General features: G+C 43.7%; 2 protein-coding genes across 2 annotated transcripts in view; one reads left to right on the forward strand and one right to left on the reverse strand.

Annotated features, from left to right (window-relative positions):
• The window catches only part of LOC129382541 (uncharacterized), a 108,256-nt gene extending 96,049 nt beyond the window's left edge, over nucleotides 1-12,207 (reverse strand). The window contains exons 1-2 of the mRNA XM_072285826.1: nucleotides 12,122-12,207; nucleotides 8,559-8,852 (exon numbers count right to left, since the gene is read on the reverse strand). Of these exons, the coding sequence (XP_072141927.1) occupies nucleotides 8,559-8,732 (174 nt within the window). The 5' untranslated portion in view covers nucleotides 8,733-8,852; nucleotides 12,122-12,207. The remainder of the gene's footprint in view (nucleotides 1-8,558; nucleotides 8,853-12,121) is intronic.
• The window catches only part of LOC129382543 (uncharacterized), a 177,498-nt gene that overhangs the window by 138,219 nt on the left and 17,266 nt on the right, over nucleotides 1-22,013 (forward strand). The window lies entirely within an intron of this gene.

Here is a 22,013-nt window from a genome sequence, read left to right on the forward strand (position 1 = left end):
TGGGCGCAGGGGTCTTGCCCTCCAAGGCGGGACTCCCTCTGAAAACTTCCCGCTCGCAAGAGCACGTGTCCGGCGCCTCACAAGAGGCAATGGACACTACACCCATCCTCAAGGCGCACCAAGCGCCTAAGGAGCGGCGAGGCTCCCTCGAACGCTCCAGAAAGAACAAAACCCCTATTACAGGGCCTCGAAAGGGTTCTGTAATCTAAGGCATCCCGTCCGTTTCCGTAAGCACAGCACCAAATTATTTTAAATATGGATACACAAATCATTCAATGGAACATTAGAGGTCTCCTTACAAACCTTGATGATTTGCAAGAACTCATCCACAAACATAATCCAAAAGTGCTGTGTTTACAGGAAACACATTTAAAATCCAGACACGCAAACTTTCTCCGTACGTATGTTACGTTTCGTAAAGATCGCGATGATGCCATCGCATCATCGGGTGGTGTTGCGATTCTCACACATAAAAGTATAGCATGTCAACCTTTACAGCTTCGAACGCCCCTTGAAGCAGTGGCGGTGCGAGTTGTTCTGCTAAACAAACTCATCACTATTTGCTCGCTTTATATACCCCCACATTACAAATTAACTAAACATGAATTTCAGTCCTTTATAGATGAACTGCCAGAACCCTATGTTGTTCTTGGCGACTTCAATGCGCACAGCTCCCTGTGGGGCGACTCTCGTATAGATGCGCGAGGTTGTCTTGTTGAACAGTTCCTCTTCTCTTCTGGTGCATGCCTGCTGAATAAGAAGGCACCCACATATTATTCTCTCGCCAACAGAACATTTTCATCAATTGACCTCAGCCTAGTTTCCCCGTGTATACTGCCTGAACTCGAATGGGAAGTTATGAACAATCCTTACGGGAGCGACCACTTCCCCATACTGATAAGAACATCTAAAGAAAACGAATGTCCTCCACAAGCTCCTAGGTGGAAGATAGACACAGCCTACTGGGAGAAATTTCGAACTCTCACTAACATCTCATGGGCTGACATGTCTTCTCTAGAAATTGATGCTGCTGTAGAGTATCTTACATCAGTCATAATAGATGCCGCATCAAAATGCATATCCGAAGCGAGTGGTCTGGCATGCAAACGACGTGTACCGTGGTGGAACAGCGAATGTAGGATCGCCCGTAAGAATCAGAACAAGGCGTGGGGGTTGCTACGCGCTTCTCCCACTGCAGAGAATCTGATGAACTTTAAAAAAATAAAGTCCCAAGGCAGGCGAACCCGCCGACAGGCCAGAAGAGAAAGCTGGCACAAATTTTTATCGAGTATTAGCTCGTTTAGGGATGAGGCCAAAGCCTGGAACAGAGTTAATAGGATTAGAGGGCGGCAAACACATTCACTCCCCCTGGTGAACACACAGGGCGATACACTACAAGACCAGGCGGACTCACTTGGGGAGCATTTTGAGAACGTGTCAAGTTCAACAAATTATTCACAATCCTTTCTCAAACACAAACAAACAGAAGAATGCAAGCCTCTAATCAGAAAATGTCATCAGAATGAACCATACAACCGTCCTTTTAGTATTGCAGAGTTGAGAGCTGCCTTGAACGCATGCAAGAGCTCTGTGCCAGGATCAGACAGAATAATGTATGAAATGATTAAAAACGTACACAGTGACACGCAAGTTACAATACTTGCACTTTTTAACACTATTTGGGCTGTGGGGTACCTTCAGACCGCATGGAAACAAGCCATTGTTGTGCCTGTTTTGAAACAAGGCAAAGACCCTTCCTCAGTGGCAAGTTACCGCCCGATAGCCCTCACAAGCTGCCTTTGTAAGGTATTTGAAAAGATGATTAATCGACGACTAATTCACTTCCTTGAACTGAAGAAAGTGCTAGATCCCTGTCAGTGTGGCTTTAGAGAAGGGCGGTCCACAACCGATCATCTTGTACGTATTGAAGGATATATTCGCAACGCTTTCGTCCACAAGCAGTTTTTCCTATCAGTATTTCTGGATATGGAGAAGGCGTACGACACAACGTGGCGGTACGGAATCTTGCGAGACTTGTCGAGAATGGGCATCCATGGCAATATGCTAAAACTGATAGAAAGTTACCTGTCCAACCGTACCTTCCGCGTGAAAGTCGGGAATGTACTATCACGTCCATTTATACAGGAGACTGGTGTACCCCAGGGAGGTGTGCTCAGCTGCACGCTCTTTATAGTTAAAATGAACACACTCCGCGCTTCATTACCACCAGCTATATTTTATTCCGTGTACGTAGATGACATACAAATAGGTTTTAAATCATGTAACCTTGCAGTGTGCGAAAGACAAGTACAGCAGAGTTTGAACAAGATATCAAAGTGGGCAGACGAAAATGGATTTAATGTCAACCCCCACAAAAGTTCATGTGTTCTCTTTACAAGAAAGAGAGGCCTGGTTCCAGACCCGTGCATGGAGCTGGGTGGACAACAAATACCTGTCAACAAAGAACAGAAATTTCTAGGTGTAATACTTGACTCTAAGCTTACTTTCATCTCGCACATAAAGTATCTCAAAACTAAATGTCTAAAAACTATGAACTTACTAAAGACGCTATCACACACAACATGGGGTAGCGACAGGAAATGTATAATGAATATTTATAAGAGCCTTATTCAATCTCGGTTAGACTATGGCGCCATAGTGTACAGCTCTGCCGCCCCGAGTGCACTAAAGATGCTGGATCCCATCCACCACCTGGGTATCCGTCTGGCCACAGGCGCATTCAGAACTAGCCCCATTCAAAGCTTGTATGTAGAATCGAATCAGTGGCCACTCCATCTGCAAAGATCTTACATCAGCTGCACATACTTCCTTAAAGTGCACTCCAATAATGAACATCCATGTTTCAACACTGTTAACGATATGACCTGCACTACACTTTTCCATAATCGCCCCTCTGTAAGAAAGCCTTTCTCGCTTCGAGTGAGGGAGCTTAGTGATGAGATACATGTCCCACTCCTCGAGCTTCGCCTAATGCATCCAACCAAGGTGTTACCACCTTGGGAGTGGCAGCTGATTGAATGTGACATATCCTTTTTAGAAGTAACAAAACACGCACCAGAGATAGAAATCCGAATGCATTTTCTTGAACTCCAGCACAAGCACTCCTGCGCAGAGTTCTACACAGACGCTTCGAAGTCAAATGCCGGGGTGTCTTATGCTGCCTTCGGCCCATCCTTCTCAGAAACTGGTGTACTGCATCCGGAAACAAGTATCTTTACGGCCGAGGCCTACGCAGTACTGTCTTCTGTAAATCACATAAGAAAATCGAAACTTCAAAAATCAGCGATATATACGGACTCCCTAAGCGTCGTGAAGGCCTTGATGTCACCCTATAGACACAAAAATCCAGTACTTAATAAACTATATTCCGTCTTGTGTAAAGCGTACATATCTAACCAGCATATCATTATATGCTGGGTGCCTGGCCATAGGAGCATCGAGGGCAACGCTCTGGTGGACGAGATGGCTACGTCTATAGCATCGCAAGCCGTTAACCCTACCGCTGAGGTGCCTGTCACAGATCTGAGGCCTTTCTTGCGAAGGCGGCTGCGTGCCCACTGGCAACGCATGTGGGACGCGGAAAAAGATAATAAGCTCCACCTAATAAAGCCACAGTTAGGACTCTGGCCTTCCGTAACAAAATCACGCCGGACAGATGTCCTATTCTGTCGTCTAAGAATAGGACACACATTTGGCACACATAACTTTTTACTCACCGGAAACGAGCCTCCAACCTGTGGTAGATGCGGGGAGAGGCTGACCGTCCTCCACGTCCTTCTGGAGTGTCGGGCAGCCGAATCTGAAAGAAAGAAACATTTTCCCTTAGCATACCGCCAGCACATCCCCCTTCATCCAGTAATGTTACTCGGCCCAGAACCGCTGTTTGACTCCAGCGCAGTCCTGGGCTTCCTGAAAGAGGTTGTCTTGCATGTTCTTAGCCCCACATGTTCGTAGCGGGTCCTCTCTTCAGAGGATACCGCTGTGATAGCTCTTTCGTGTAGCACGCGCCTCTAGGCCCTTGTGTTTCAAGGGCTCTGGCGAGGCAGCAGTGCTCCAAGTAATTTTACTATCTTATACATTTTCCATTTTGCATCATTCTCCTACGATGGATTTTAATGGTCATAGTTTTCTTCATAAATCATCGCCATAATTTTATAGCACGTAGATTTTACGCAGTTTACAGCGACTATTTTTAGGCCACTTTACAGCCAAGTCATATCTTCCATAATAAATCAACATTAACACTTGTCATGGCGCTCTTTGGCCAAACCTGGCCCTTGCGCCACTAAACACAACACATCATCATCATCTTACGTGAATATCTTGGAAAATATCTACGGATATTGCACGGCTACTTTAATTCTCCACAAGAAAAGTAGGATGATACCTATGAAGAAAGGGGTAAGACTAGGACACAATCTCTCCAATGCTATACACTGCGTGCTTGGAAGTATACAAGCTATTAAACTGGGAAGGCTTAGGGGTAGGGATCAACGGCGAATATCTTAGCAACCTTCGATTTTCAGATGACACTGTCCTGTGCAGCAACACTGGGGACGAGTTACAACAAATGATTCAGTGGCTTAACAGAGAGAGTGTAAGAGTGGGGTTGAAGATTAATATGCAGAAGGCAAAGATAATTTATTTATTTATTTATTTCGGATACTTTCCTTTCCCGAAGGCATTACAGAAAGGAGTGGTAAGTGAAAAAAAAAGTACATAATTATACAATAATAGGTATTACAATACGGCAGAGAATACAGCAGTCTTGAAATTGCCAACGTCATAAATGGCAGCGATGGAGGGAGGAAGGTCGTTCCAGTCGGCGCTGGTTTTAGAAATAAAAGAACCATGACACATATTTGTTCTGAAATATGGAACGCCAACTTTAAACATGTGATCGAAACGGGATGAAATGTATGAAGGGCGACTAATAAGATGATCCTTTAATAGTGGGTTGTGGTGATACAGCTTTTGGAAAAGACACAGTCTAAAACATTTATGGCGCAATGAAAGCTATGGTAATGTAAGTGTGTTTTTCATGGAAGTAATGCTGGCGTAACGGGAATAGTTAGATAAGATGAAACGTGCTACGCGATTCTGGATGGATTCTAGTGTGTTCATCAGTGTGATTTGATGGGGATCCCATACGGTGCATGCATATTCTAGCTTTGGTCGCACTAATGTTTTGTAGAGGGTAAGCTTTATCGGCATAGACGCAGCAGAGAAATTTCGACGCAAGTATCCAAGAACCCGGTTAGCGTTATTAGTGACGTGTTTGATGTGCGTATGCCATGATAAGTTACGTGAAATATGGACACCTAGGTATTTGTACGAGTTGACGGATTCAAGAGAAGTATTGTGAAGTAAGTAAACACGCGTGTTGTCAGTGTTAGTGCGGCTTGATACATGCATTGTTTTACATTTATTAACGTTTAGTCGCATGAGCCATTTATCGCACCAGTTGGATATGCTTCTAAGATCGTCTTGAAGCTTATCAGAATCAGTGTGGTTAGTTATTTTACGAAAAATGACGCAGTCATCTGCGAAAAGCCTGATAGATGAATGGGAAATGCATTTAGGAAGGTCGTTTATGTAAATCAGGAAAAGAAGGGGTCCCAGTACCGATCCCTGTGGTACACCTGATGTTACGGAAGTACGAGAGGATGAACATTCATTAGCTGAAACGTACTGAGTTCGATTAGACAGAAAGCTTTTAATCCAGTTTAGTACATTAGGGTCAATGTTAAGCATGCTAAGTTTAAGAATGAGGAGATCATGTGAAACAGTGTCGAAAGCTTTTGCAAAGTCCAAAAACACGCAGTCTATATCGAAGCCCATATCAGTATGGGTAAATAGGTCATTAGTAAAACATATGAGTTGCGTTTCACATGAAAATGTTTTCCTGAAACCGTGTTGTTCAGTCGAAAAGAAAAAATTAGACTCAAGGAAATCAATCAGATGAGAATGTATAATATGCTCCAATATTTTGCATGGTATACTTGTCAGTGATATAGGACGATAGTTATTGGGGGAATGAATGTTACCTGATTTAGGGACCAGAATAACCTTGCCAACCCTCCAGTCACTTGGAAGAACTGAGGAACCTAGAGACTGGGAAAAGAGCATCGAAAGCATAATGGAAGAATATGGTTCAGTAATTTCTAGCATTTTACAGTTAATTGAATCTTCACCTGATGAAGATATTTTTAGGTTTTCAATCAACTTTTGTATGCCGACCCAATCTATATAAATGGAGTTCATTGGTAAATAGGAGCATTTAGTTACCGACGGTAGAGTAGCAGGAGCACATTTGTGAAAAACGGAAGCAAATACATCATTCAAAACGGAATAGCACTGGTTCGGAGGGATCGCGACATTGTCAGAACGGGCTAGTTGGATTGTTTTGCTTTCTTTGCCACCAACAATATTCCAGAATTTACGTGGATTAGACTGTAAAAGTGATGGGAGGGTGTTATCGAAAAAAATCTTTTTTGCATTTGTAATAGCGATAGTATATTCTGCGTGAATGCAATGATATGCTGCCCAGCGTTCAGGAAGGTTAGTTGCTTTTGCGCGACGAAAAATGCGTTTCTTTTTGTTGCGCAGACGGCGTAGAATTCCAGTAAACCATGGCGAGGAAGGACTCGAAACAATCTTTCTTTTAGGCACATAGCGATCTATTAGTGTTAGCAGTTTGTTCTTGAACAATGACCAGTTCTCTTCAACGGTACGTTCAAAAAAGTTGACTGAGTAGTCAGCAATGAATGATTCTAATTCATTTAAAATGGATGTGGTATCGGCAGCATTGTAGTCACATATAGTTTTCACGGTTTTCTTCGAGCGAACTTTCTTCTTAAGTGGTAAGTGGAGAAGCGAGTGGTCACTTATTCCTTTAAGGTATGTTGGAGAAGAAACCAAATCTGGAGCTGTTGTAAAAGAGATCTAAAGTATTAGACGAAGTGCTGGTAGTGTGTGTGGGTTCATGAATCAACTGGGTTAGATTAAAATCAGCGCAGATGTCTAAAAAATGGGTGCACTCGGAAGATGACTGCTTAAGGGAGGGAACACCGTTTTGCCACACTATGTTTGGAAAATTGAAATCACCTAGTAAGAACAAATGTGATTTTGGGTATCGAACGACTAATTTGTTAAGGACATCATGAAGGTCAGTGCAGAAATTGGTAGTGGAGGATGGGGACTTATAACACGCGCAAAAGATGAGGTCGCCAGTGGGAAAAGCAACACGAGTGCAAACTGTTTATAATGGTGAGTCAATGGAGATAGTGAATATTTTAGGCTTGTAGCGCAGCTCAGGAAGAGCAAAAAAGGAAGAAGGTAGGGCTCACGGCAATCGGTACACCTCCGCCCGTACGGAAGTCGCGATCGTACCTGTAGACGTTATATGTTTTTTGACAGTCTAGTATTTCATTATTTTTTATTTTTGCTGAAAGCCATGTTTCAGTGAGCACAACTATATCAGCTGAGCATGCGTCGATATGTGATGACAGTGATGTGCATTTGTTGGTGATACTTCGGACATTTGTAAAAAGAAGTGATAAGGAGTTTGCTTGCTTTGGAACACGAGACAGCTATGCTGCACCCAAATGTGAAGATTGTGGATCTGATGGTTTGTTGTTCGTTGGGGTAATCGCGCTCCTAGCTGGTCCGATCTCACATACTTCATCTGTAGCTGCGCAATAAACATAACATTTATTACCTATGATTAGTTTGTTACGTCGCAAAGAAAAAGACTGGCCGCTGGCCTTGCCAAAGTCATTTAGTGCTTTCCGCAATTGACGAGTGGCTTTGCAAAAGTCTTCGCCGACTGAAATACCATCGGCTTTAAACTTCACTTTTTGCGAGAGCATTTGGTCTCTCATTTTGGAAGACACAAACTTAGCTATAACAGGCCGTGTTTTGCCGACAACGTATGTGCCTAGCCTATGAGCCCTATGGATTGCGACTTCCAAGGGAGTCATGTTGAGACAATTTCTAAGAAAGTGATGGATCTGGACTTCTGACTGAGGCCACGCTTCTGATACGTTGTCTGAGATACCATAGAAGATCAAGTTGTCGCGTCTTGAATGGTCCTCCAGAACGTCTAGTCTCGATGCGAGCGCAGCGCTTTCATTTGAAACTGCTTCATGGACTGCGGTAGTAATATCACTTCTTGAAGGCATATTTTCAAAAGACTCAACCGCAGCTTCCACGGCAGTCACTCTATTGGAAACGTCTGAAACAGTCTCAGTAAGGTTATCTTGGTTAGCCTTTAGCTCAGCTATGGCATTCATCATTTAGGCATGTCGCGTGTCAAACTTGAGCGACAAAGCAGCTATGGCGGCCATAACTTCATTGTGCTTATGTTGAGCTTCAGTATGGGGACCAGGGTTTAATTCTACATCCCCGGAAAGTAAGAGCAACATAGCAACAGAGACACAATCACTCAGAGTGGCAGCCAGCACTTGTGGGCAAGGGAAGAGCAGCAAACCGACATTGTTTGTACGTTTACAAAAAAGCAATTCGGACTGACTAACCTGCATAAGAAAGCAGAAAGGAGAGCTTAGCAGCGACCGCATGGTAGCTGCTCTCCCGTGCCCACTGGAAGCGCCTTGCTGATGCCAGTTGCTTAAATCTAAGCGCTGCAGTGCTGCCGCTGGCGGCAGTGTCCGTGTCCCACTTGATACCGGCGTGAAGATGACGTCTTCCATGCTGAGATAATCAAGGCTGCTGTCAGCTGCTTGTAGCGGTGGATCCAGCAGGAAATTCGATAGAGATGTAGACGTAGCACACGTGCTAGATGGTGACAACGATGAGCCGAAAACAGCAATCTGCACAAGAAAGCAGAAAGGAGAGCTTAGCAGCAACCGCATGGTAGCTGCTCTCCCGTCAGTAGCCGGGCAAGGGAATAAGAGTTCAGGATTGCAAGTCAGCCTCTAGTGTCTATGAAGGAGTATGTATAGCTAGGTCAATTACTCACAGGGGACCCTGATCATGAGAAGGAAATTTACTGAATAAAAACAAGCTTAAGTGCATTCGGTATACATTGTCAGATTGTGGCTGGTAGCTTACCATTATCATTAAAAAGAAAGGTGTACAATCAGTGCATCCTACCGGGGCTGACATACGGGGCAGAAACTTGAAAACTCACAAACAAACTCCAAAGCAAGCTAAGTACCGCGCAAAGAGCGATGGAATAAAGAATGTTAGGCGTAATGTTAACACGCCTGTAATCTTTAATATTAAGAGACAGGAAGAGAACGGTGCGAATCAGAAAGCAAAACCGGATATCTGATGTTCTAATTGACATTAAGAGAAAAAAATGGAGCGGGGCAGGTCATGTAATGCGTAGATAAAATAACCGGTGGGTCATTAAGTTCACAGAATGGGTGCCAAAGGAAAGGATGCGCTGTCAAGGACGGCAGAAGACTAGGTGGGACGACGAAATTAGGAAATCCGCAGGCGCTAGTTGCAATCGGTTGGCATAAGAGAGGGGTAATTGCCGATCGCAGAAAGGGGCCTTCGCCCTGCAGTGGACATAAAATAGGCTGATGGTGATGATGATGATCGTTATAATAATTGAAAACCTTAAAACATTCTGATCAGTTGGTGTGCACAACAATTCTAAGGTGTTTAATAAGGCTTAAAGTATGCAGCTCCAGAATGTGTGTGTGTGTATGTGTGCGCGTGGGCGTGCATGTGTGTGTGTGCGTGCATGCGTGTGTCATTGACGAAGGCTGGCTTACCAGCCGAAACGTTTGATTAATACAACCAGTGAAAAAGCCTGATAATGCATTCGTTTAACATCTTTAAATATAGCAGAAGACATACATATTTATCTATTACACATGGTGACCCATGGGGGCCCGAAACATTATTTGAATTTGCATTTCTTCTTTTGGCACTAAACTAAATTGTATACAAATGTGGTATACTGCATCAATGTGCATGGACAAATTTTTAGTCCTTGCTTACTGGCACCCTGTGTCTGTGTTGGCCTCGAGGAGACATTGTGGCACCCAACTGCTCGAATCTTTCCATGGTGTAAAAAACAACGTTGTGTGATAGCGGCTGTGAAGTTTTAATCGGTTTAATCAGCGTTTTAATCACAGCAGCAGTTCAATCACAATTACTTCCAAGTGTTTGCATGTTTTAAGCATTTCATTTGGGCGTTTTGGTTACAAAACAACCTACATCTTAGTCTGGTGTGTAGGGAAACAAAGGCTTTTATTGGAGCAACTTGATGCTTCTATATTGGTTATTCAGTTGGCATGATCTTTCACAAAAAAGCTATAGGCAATTTTGCTGCAATAACTACTGTTTTCACAGCATGCGTTGTGGGGAGTGTGGCTTGCCTCTTTTGACAGAGTTATCGCTGAACTATGATTTATTATCGGTTTATTATATGTGCGACTTCAACAGCTTATATTTTTGTCTCCTCAATCCACACTTCTGCCAGAACCTCTGCACAGAGTGTTTTGACTGATGTCATACCAAGTGAGCACTATACAAGCCCTGTGTGCAACGCTTGCATGACTTTTTCAATGACCATATGATTTCATTTTGAGTAACTTCATCAACTATTCGGCTAGCGGTGGGTTGAATTTGGCGCACGCATGAGAACTCACACCAAGCTTGGTCGAATACATCCGCCATTGCAGCACTGAGCACTTAACCATGTTGTAAGAGTTGACTTCTAAATTGCTGCCTTGTGTTGTGATTGAAACATTATTTACAACCTTACATTCACAATTTCCATTGCCCAGCCAGCGAACTGTAGCAAAAGTGTCATGTGATGACACATTCTGTGTCATAGCGATAGCAGTCTATCTCTCCAGTGGTGGCACTCAAGGCCAACAGGAATCCATTTTCTGTGCGTGTGTTTGTGTAGGACTAGGCTTATGGGGCCAGTTTGTTCTTCAGCATTAACTCTATGTTCACGCTGTATCAGGAACACATTTTCTTACTCAATATGATAGCCCCTGAACCTACATAGTTACCACAAAGAGCTGCTTGTTCATCAACCTTAACTTTACCATGTCTTTCACTATGGCTTTATTGACATGGAGGCACTTCAGCTAGCTAAAGCAATGATGGTGTTTGAGTACCCACACAGCCTTGCAGTTTTTCAACCTGAGCATTGCTTCATTAAAAGCTGACATGATTTGGTCTCAGCAGACAGAGGTGAGTTGGAAAGAACCCTCATAAACTTCTTTCGAAGTCATTATAACCTTGACAAATATCCCGTGCCTTTTGATGTGTCCGTTCAGCAGGGACCATAATAATAATAAAAAATCAAAATAGCTTTGCAAGGCTAGCTACTAGGCTACCACTGTCTCTTCAGCCGGCATGAAGCGTCTCGCAGCCAGCAAGGCAGGAGTGCAAAAAACGAAAAACAAAAGTGTGGCAGAGAAAACATTGTTCATGAGAATCCCCTGCATTTATGGACTATTACACTGACTGAAAAAGATAGTGGCTTCCCATTACGGCCTTGATGTACGTAGTTGTTTCAGTCACAAACAAAATAACCAGTTGCCCAGTCCTGCACAAGCACTGCGTACAAATGCCCACGAATTAAAAGTTAGTTGTGTGCATGTGGTGCAGTATACCACATTTCATTTTCCTAAGGCTGCAATACACTGGGCAGACTGGTTGCTACTTAAATAGTAGGCCCTTAGAGATTTTCAGCCGTTTCTTCACATTTTGCTGCAGATTGTATCAAATATGAATGCAAACAGTTTCGCAGGACACATCAGTTGAGTTCAAGCAATGGGGCTGAGTAACCCAAGGAATAGTTTTATCCTCCAAAAGACAAATTGTCACTCTTAAAAAATGGTCTCTCTCATAACATTTCAGTACAGTCCTTAGTTTAGTACAGGTTTTCGTATGATGTGTCGGATTCTTCTACGGTACAATGCTGTACCGCACACTCTCTTCTGTTGCTATAATGACAACTTGTAACAAAGGTTTTCTTTCCTTACAAATGTTTGGAGACAATGCCTGTCAGCTCATCTTTTAACCTGTTTTTCATTGGATTTGTGCACTTACATCAAACATAAGCTACAAAAATATCAGTACTCAGAATCACAAAAGAACACACCTGTGTAACGATTCTGCTGGGATCGCTGGAGTGGTCAGCCACAGAATGCAGAACAGGTAGAAAGGCACCCTGAGTTAAACCAAAGTAACAATCATTGTTACATGCAGATCAAAAATGTTATTCTGTGAGGCTTTTTGCATGAATACTAATTACCACATTTGTATGTGAAATAGTTTTGCATAATAGATGAGCAAGGTTAATCAATGTCTCACCCTGTAACTGTCAGCCAGTGCTACTCATGGCAATGGCAGCGAATATGGCACATCCTTTCAAGTGGAACTTTTGTTGGTTACATGAATTCAAAAGAACTGAGGCTCACATAATACGTGACACCTGTGGTTAGAAGGATGTGTTGCATCCAGCACCAAGGCCACAAGTGGCACTGCCTAACACTTCCAGGGCCAAACCTAGTACACACACAATACAAATGTGCAACAAAGTGAACAGGAGGAGAGCTGCTCCTATAGCTTGAAGATTGCATGCATCATGCCGATGTGAATGCAGCTCCCACAAACAGCGAGTTGCCCTTTGGTCCAGTTCACTTCCCTTCCTCTTTTCTTTTCTCTTCATTGTTTGTTGGTGCCATCTGGTAATAACGAACAAAGATCAACCACCTCAGTTCCCATTCTTGTTTTACTACATGCATTAAAGTCATCCAAATGTGCTTAGGACTCTCCAGGATGTACTTTAAGCATTTCGTTTTAACAATATTTTCTCTCGGCTTCACTACACCTTAACGTACTGCTAATTCTAGACAATGCTTACAGAAAAACCCTTATCCGGAAAATTATACCTATGATTAAGACTGCACAGTCTATGGCTTCGACATGTGCACACACACTATGCACGTTTACAATAAAAATATAAGTGACTGTTCTAATATGCACACTTAGCATACTGCTTAACAGTCACCTGGTTCCAAAATACTTTGTCATTGCACATACGACGGCTACAACTATAAATTTAAATCTGGCAGTGACTCGAGACACTGCCATAACCTTCATATTCCAATCAATGAAAATTTTCGAATTCAGAGCAGTTAGACATAAATAAGGCAAATAGTGTTGCAGTGTTAAATAATGAACTGTTAAGGTACATGGCAGTAAAAGGCCATATGCCTGGAACATAGGTACTGTTTAGCACCTAAGCACATTCTTGTATTTTTGCCTACTTTCCTAGGGATGGCATCAAACAATTTGCTTATTTGTAAGTTTCACTACATGGCTGTATCATATTTTCACTTGTCTTTTCACATTTGTCTTAATGGTACTTTATGTGCATGCAAATGGCCCAATACTACCGTCAGCTGAAGGCCAAACACTATGCTGTCCAACGTACATGCATTTCACAGCACCGAACGGTGGACTTAGAGAATGAGCAACTCTTTTAAAAGTGCAGTCCTTTGAACATACATTGAATGACATATATCTGGAAAACAACGATATTGCTAAAATGATAATATAACTGGTGCTAAGCATAATGCATCATGCAATAAACTTGCATTTACCGGACACCACTATAGACACTACGACCTCTTCACCTCCTGCACAATCTGGCACAATGTACTCATGCTGCCTGTAAACCCTAGAAGGTGTCTATGATACCTTTTTAAACAGCTCAGCAAACGTGAGAAGGACCTCAAGTGAAACTCGGAGAAGCAAAAAAAATTTTTTAACATTCCTCTCTGTTCCTCTGGATGTGAAGGTGCAAGTAAATGCTGTATTTGAACTGTGTTTTTAATCGTGCAATACTAGAGATCACATTTTTACAATAATAATGCGATGAAGAACGATGACAATAATGTTACAGAAACCAACCTAATGAATATTTTTATGAACTTGCACGAGGTTTTCGTCATTATGCTTATGCACACACCTGCACACCTCTACCTTGCACAGTCTTGTTGTTTCAGTTTTTCATTTTTACCACATAGTAATTTACATTATACACTAGTCCTGAAATACATCATGTTGGGCTCCTTCAGTATTTTAATTTTCTTACTGGAACTCACATGCCTATACAGGGCATGTGTCTACAGGGCAAGCCCTCAAATACACGGAAAATTACTGCGAGACTGGCCGCTCGAACCACTTCGCGGGTATTCTCGGGCTTTTTTCATGCTCGAAAAAACATATATTAAGCCACAGAAACCTGTACTGGGAATTTTTCATGTTGCCCTACAATTTCCTTTTCCTAATTCACAGTTTTCATCTAATTATAATATTTGAGAAGTTGATTAATTGATCTAAGCCTAATTGTGTAATTAGACAAAATGCAAAAAAATCCACGTTTCTCCAATCGACAGCAAACAATATTACCTAGGTTCTGTGCAGCTAGGTGGCATTTGTATATTTTTAAAGTTTTCTAACGTTGCGTGGGACAACCTGTATACGTTGTCCCATGGAACAGGTGTAACATCAATCACTTTAAGTGAAGCCGCTGAACTAGCCATTGCACGAAAAACATACAGGGAAAAAAATTAACACTAGGTAAGAGCATGCCAAGGCCTCTGTTGCTGAAAAGGGAAACAGCTGTAATGTGCCTGATGTCCAGCTATGAAGCTGCTGATGTCCAGCTGTGAAGCAATCCTGAAAGAAAGGCGGAAAATTAGACATTACAATGATTACACAGAACACGCAAAAGGTGGTCGCAAGTTTATCTTTGATTACTTCTGCTGCTACATTGAGTTTTGTATGTTGTTCAGCTTCAATTATTGTTAAAGTAAGCTTGCGAAAATTTTATATCTTAATGGCATTGCTTTTTACAAACAAACTTTTGCCCAACTCGTGCACTTAAGCTATGAAATGTTTGCTGATCCCCTACAATGAATGGCTTCTAAGACAAATTATTGCAGACAGAAGGATGCAGAATTAATGGGTGTTACTGGCAATGAATACCAAGGTAGTATATCTCTGTTTACAACAGACAATGGCGGACAGAAAGCACTTCTTTTTTACAGATATGGGTTCATCGGGCAGCCTTTTCCTTTTTTTGTGACCAGCAGCAGAAATTTTGTTATTAATACTCGTGCAATATGTGTGCGTGTGCGCGCGCGCATGCGTGCGTGTGTGTGTGTGAGATAGAGAGATAAAGCTGTGAAGTGTGATATGATCTTGAGTTGAAAAGCGCACCTTTTTTGTGGGAATTTGGCATCTAGAAATCAAAACTGAATATTTGTACTCAATGGCATATCAGCCAAGTAATAAGCAATGAACTAGTCGAGGCATCACTGACACTCGCTTGCTCAGGCCGCCGATAATCAAGGGACGGCGTATCCAGTAATCTGAACCCAAGCAGAACACCTGTTGCCGCCAAGCAATACGCTAACTATAAAGAGTTTCTTCAAGCCGTAACACAACCATCTCAATTACTCTGATCAGCAGCTCGTGCGGCGTTGACCCGTAGTGCCGTTGGAAGCTCACCACACGCTTTTAATAACACAAATGCGCCGCCGATATTGGCAACGAGAAGTTACGGAGTCGCCATCTATCGGAAGCGCCTCGCTGGCGTAGTATGAGGGATCACGCGGCGCACTCCTCATAGGTTTTGCTATCAGCGCTGACTGAAAACACCACTCGGGAGTTCTCCCGGACATTTCTGTAGGTACTTTCGAAACGAGAGAAGGTTTTTACTGTCTAAATAATAATCTTGGGCAAACTGAAAGCACAGAATCGTTTACAGGCGCTATCCCTTTACCGAATACGTACAGTGAACGCCACTGTGCGCGTTCGCCGCGATGGAGTCTCCCAAACCGGCTTCTTGCATGAAAGGTAGGCAAACGCTGAGAGCAAACTATGTGGAATATGTTCTTATAGTGGTTGTATAACTAAATGGAGCGTAATAGAATGAAGCCTCAATGCAGCGATAGCACAGCTTCGCAGCGACTGACTGCGCGTCTGCATGCTTGTCCGCGAACTGTTTCGCTTTCACTGCGTTCGCGCTTTCACACCGTGCCATGAGCTTTAGGCCACAGAATATGAGCATTTGATAGTAGGCAAGCAACCATTGTTGCGTGGGCGCTATTAGAGCTGTTGAAAAATAATTTCATTGTAGAGACTTGGACGCCTACTGGGACTGTGATGTGACGTCGCGACAATTCAATCTTTCTTTTTTTCTAAATTCTTGGACGTTTCGATATTACTCCTCGAGTTGCGTCGCACTATATGTTTATCAGTGTTCTCAGCGTGCGCTTTCTCGGTGCTTCTTTTTTTGTAATCCAGTGCATTATTTCATAACACAAACATGACCATATGCCATGTTCTTACCAATCCCTTTCCACTGCACTGAACTTGCCAGTACCTATAGCATCGACAAGTTTATTGGCCAAACCGTCATGACATTAGTCGGGCAGCGGACTCGGGCGAACGTCTCAGTGCGCGTTTTTCGAACATCGCAGACCCGGCGCCGTAGCAGAAATCTTCCTCGCGTCTGTGCTTGCTGCATACCCGAGTTGTAACCGATGACTGTTTGCCGGTGTTATGTTTCGCGAGCCAAGCTTCACGCAGCTTCTTGTCCTGCGGCTACGTATCAATGGCTACGTATGAAGGGAGCCCGGCTGACACCGGGCTCCGTTGCGTACGTCCGGCACTGCGGCACCGAGCAGTAGTCTACCATGTTGCGCGCCTTCAAAGGCAGCCACTACCTATTGTAGTGCTTTCAATCGTTGTAAAGAAGACACTCGAAGCTGGAAAATCTCGCCACTAAATGAGGTCCGCAGCGTACGAGGGAACTTGAACTATTGTTTCCAGCTCGCTTCGGCGCTCCCGAAGCAGCCGACGCGGCCGCTATGTCCACGTGATCCCTAATAGCACGTCACGCCGACGGTGGCGCCAGCTTTTCCAGTGGTGGAGCTCGAGGCCAATTTCTCGCCCGCAAACTAAAGTCGACGAGCGCAGCCTCTACAAGCTACGCGCGGCAATCGCGCACTGCCTGCAATCAGCAGCGTGGGCGCGAAGAGAGACAGACGATAGCACGGAGCATACCGGCAAATCTGCAGAGTGCGCGCTTAGTAATTAGCGACCTACTGCACACAATCGCACGAGCCAGGGGATTAGCGCCACGTACGCGGCAGCTAGTAGATACCGCACACAAAGAAGCTTCGCCGGTTCTCGCTCAAGTGATCGCTGTACAAACACGCACATATGCGCACCACAGTAAACCTTAACGAGTCGACTCATTTTCAGGCCGCGCTTAGGCGGCGACACAATTAGCTCACTTCCCACTGCACGTTAACTATTCTGGTGGTATCTTTCGCTTCGGGGAACATATGTCGAACGCTCGCAGCCATCCAAGATACGGCAATGTCCCTCATCATCTAATATCATGAATAAGTGCTCTCGCTTCACTCTAAGCACTCAAGTCGCCTCGAATACGAAATAACTCGACCAAACACAGTGTTCGTGCAAAATGGTTCTGGACGGCCAACTGTTGCGCCATGTTGCATTGAGGCCTCCAATAAGTCATATCAGCGCGTATCCTCCCTTAGAACACATACACATTCATAGAACGTGCAATGGGCGTTCAAAGTCACTTACCGTGGAGTCTTGAGGTTTCAAAACTGTGAGACATCAACAACAGTAGAAGAATGCGCCGTCGCTAGTAATGGCTGCTCCTTCGTCGCTTCTCACGCGCGCGTGCGCGCTCCGAAGACCTGTGCTCCTCCGCGCGCACTTTCGACTTACGGCGTCCTCTGCAGCGCCAAGGCGCGGCTACTCCGAACAGAAAAACAGCGCGGAAACGCATTGCGCGCGATATTTCGAATCTGACAGCAGAAATAATTCTACTTAAATTGTCGCTGGGGCAGACAGCCTTGTTGGTCATGGCCGAGTTATTCCTTTCTCTATTTGACTCGTGTCACGTATGGGCGTATTTCAACACTTCCAATTTACCGTATGCCACTGGTTCTTTTTTTTTTTTTTTTAGTTTTTTTTAGCACCCCCACTTTACAATCGCAATGCCCCTTAAAATGAGGTCGGGGGTAAAATAATGGTTCTAGCTTATTTTACTTCTTCTCGTGGGAGTACTCATGTTAAGCTGGGGGGAGGATGGCATGGCAGCTGTTAAAACGCCTATATGGGCTAATTTGTGTTTATAGTGCGGGAACTGCGAGCGAAAATTGGCAAGGCTGTTGTTAATTTTCTTCGCGACTTCGGTTCTAGCCATTCTCTCTACCTTTCTTTCTACCTTCGCTCTGGACGTGCACGGTTATAGAAAAGTAAGCGCTGCAATTTCTACAATGCTTTTGTGGGCGATCTGGGAGAATTACAGTTGTCAAGAGGCTCATACAGCGACACGCAGGGAGCTCCAGAGGGCATTGTGCACATTCGATGTGGTGAAAAGGTCCAAACGAGGTTCTTGCGTCATCTTTCCTATATAGTATATAAGAAGGCAAGTTAGATTTTACATAAGTCTGGTAGAGGCAACGGACAGTTCAGAGTAAATAATTTCGTTATTAACGAACATAGCTAGCTGCGTTTCGCAAGAAAAACCTTTCCTGAAGCCATGCTGCGCAGGATGAAAAAAATGGTTGGTATCAAGAAAGTTTATGATATGTCTGTGGATGATATGTTCAAGGATTTTGCAGGGTACACTGGTCAATGAGATGGGGCGATAATTTAATTTTGTTTGTTGCACCATTTATGAACTGGAACGACCTTTCCGTGTTTCCAATCTGGAGGCAGCACGCCCGTTAAAACTGACTCTGAAAATAGAAGACAGAAATATACTGCACAAATATGTTTAGCGTTTTTAAGAAGTTTAGACCTAATGTCGTCCCCACCAGCTGCCGATGAAAGTTTGATATTGTCTATGAGGGATGAAATGCCGCATGGAAAAATGAAATTCGTGGCATGGTACATTGAAAGTTCACATGGGGAATAGAAAATGGCAGTTCAGTTTCTTGAGTAAAAACTGATGCAAGGGTTGTGTTGAAGAAGTGAGCACATTGAGCGTCGGTTAGGGCACCACCTGATTCATTTGATAGCGTAATAGTTCGCGTGTCCTGTGAGCTTTAGACTTGCTAGAGTTTTTTGGGTCGTTCTTAAGCATGTTCGGCACATCAGAATAACAGAATGAGCGTTTGGCATGATGTATGGCTTCCAGATAGGCAGTTTCAGCGGTTTTGTATTTATTCCATGCGTCAGGGCTGTTATGGGACTTAGCTGCGCGGAAGAGTTCCTTTTTGTTTACTAATCGCTTCAGTGCTTTATTGAACCAGGGTTGTGATGAATTGGAGTGAATGTTAATTTGGGGAATGTATTTGCCAACTAGATTGTTTTGTTCAGGGTGTCTACCAACCGGGAAAACCGGGAATTCTCAGGGATTTTGAGTAGTCTGGAAAAAGTCAGGGAAAACTCAGGGAATTTGGGCCTCTATCAGGGAAAATTAGCGGCAATTTTATTGAAAGGGTCGAAAGTCGCGGTAATGCTGGCTCGAGTAACAGACAGGAATCGTAATGAATCGTCTTTGACGCTCTGTCGTCGGCTGGAGGAGTTGCCAATGTACAGTCAACGACCGACTTTCCGGATTCCCGATAATTTGGACGGCTTCGCGGCACCGCCACGTACCCCATAGAGTCAACGTATCAGAACGTGTGACATTTCCGGTGCAAGAACTCTTCGCCATCCGTTTTTCCGGACGTTCTGCCGTGACCGCAGGTCCGAAACGGCAATAATCAAAGGCACCACCGCTGCCATTTTGATTACTTCGCCACCTCGAACCGGCACTCTCGCCCGCAGATCCGCTGGCAGCCGTTGCCGCCACTGCGGCAACGCTAGGCCTAGCTACTTCTATGTTCGCTATGAAGCTTCTTGCCGTTGGATGCCGAGTTTTTTATTGAAAGATTTAGCTGCTGTCAGCAATGGCACGGACTCCGCCTTTGTGGTCCTCGCGATTGGCTTAGAAACTTGGAAAACATGGTGCGTTGCATAATGCCGGTTCCTGAAAGTCAGCTTCGCCTCTCTACAGAAATGTTACTTGGTGAAGCATACGCAAAAGTATTGCAGTGAAGCATAACAAGCGTAGGAAGGGGCTATTGCCACGGAACGCAGTATGTATTCCTTAATTATACACTCGTGCACCCCGTATTTCCTGCCACAGTACGAGCACCGATATGCCTAATATGTGTACCGACAGGCCTTCAGAGCGTTTTCGAACGTGCCTGTGGCGGTTTGAGCCCCTAAAGGCACTAAATGACACGCATTTATGTTTTTTCCAACTGGCCGATTTTTCGGACGTTTTCGCGGCCCCTGGGAGTTCGAAAAATCGGACGTAGACTGTGCAACTGACCAAGATACTTCAAATGGTCTTTGGGGCGAACGAGTGGCGGAAGGAAAACAAGAACAGAAATGACCTACGCATTGAGGAATAAACAGGAAAGGAAGGTTGCTGCCGCCGTTTTGAAGGAGCCAGCGCTCAAAAAATTATGTTTTGGCTAATGCCGAGCTGCAAGTGTCTCTCATCCAAACCCAAATAAACTCGTTAAAGCAGTGAAACACAACACTCAAGAGTCGTGCGCGGGCTGAGAGTATGTCAGGACAGTTGAGGTTGACTTACGAGCTGTTGAGAGAGAATCTCAATTGTGACAGAGTTCGGGCCTAATACCACTGAGCTTACTATCAGTTGATAGAAATAGCTCATATTCGAAAATATTTGCTTCTATATCCATCTCTTTTTATTCGTATTTGAAAATGTCCGACTCTATTTGCAATTTTTTTTGAAGACATTTTATTTGCTGGCATTTTACTAACCCCCCCCCCCTTCTATTCTCTTTTTGAATAACATGAACACTACTCCTTAGTATTCAAATTAGATTAAGTCATTTTTTAAAATTTTTTCTATAGCTTACTAGAGAGTGACAGCATCGGGTGAAATGGTTTCAGCCCGTCTTGACATAAAACATAGTTCTGCATCACTCAGGGAAATTTTGCAATGGCACTCAGGGAAAACCTGGAAAACTCAGGGAATTTGGAAATGTCAACTTGGTAGACACCCTGTTGTTTCTCTTTGAAAATGAGCCGATTTTCACCCATGGTTTCACCCATTTTGTACGTAAAGGTACTTGCAAAAATAGGGTAAAATTGCGTTAGTTCATGATTATTTGCTTCATAATTGCCCTTTTCATACAAACGAATCGTCTTTTTAACAGCCGGGGGTCAAAACGGGTTTAATTACTAAGTCGACATGAATGACTTTATGGTCATTGATTTCGGGAAGATACACGCCCTCCGGATCACACGCCCTCGGGTTTATTTGTTAAAAGAAGGTCTAGAATATTTTGGCAGTTATCGGTGACACGGGTTGGTTCTGTGAGCACTTGAGATAAATTAATGTTGAGGCAGACCTCAAGGAAGTTGTTCCATTCCCTTGATGTAGCCGTTGGTGCAGGCCGCCTTGACCAATCGATATTAGGAAAATTAGTCTCCAATATAATTGACGTGGCCCGCTCTACTGCCGTCTGTGCCATGCAGGTGTGTACTAAAATTTCGTTCCACGCTAGAAAACAGTGAAGACCAGTTGCTATTGCGGTTCCCATGCCCGCAGGTCTTTTGCGAGAATATTTGTTTAGTCTGAATTAACTTGTTATCTGGCCTTATTTTTCGGGCTTTGTTGAGACAAACACTGGGCCCAACAATAGATCTGATAACCTTCCAGATATCAAAACACTGCCTGAGGATGCTGCAGGGCAACTGAAGGTCACGTTTCGCTTTATCAAAGAAAGGCACATATGCCTATTGCAATCACCGAAAACATCAGCTGAACAATCCACCGATATTTAAGCCATTAGAAGTAGCCAAAAAGGTATGAAATTAAATTCCCAGATTTGAGCAAATGGATGGACAATATGGAAGAAATATGTAAACCTTATGAAACAAGGGGTGAAGATCTGGTCAAT

Source organism: Dermacentor andersoni, unplaced genomic scaffold (assembly GCF_023375885.2).
Source record: "Dermacentor andersoni unplaced genomic scaffold, qqDerAnde1_hic_scaffold ctg00000067.1, whole genome shotgun sequence".
NCBI lineage: Eukaryota > Metazoa > Arthropoda > Arachnida > Ixodida > Ixodidae > Dermacentor > Dermacentor andersoni.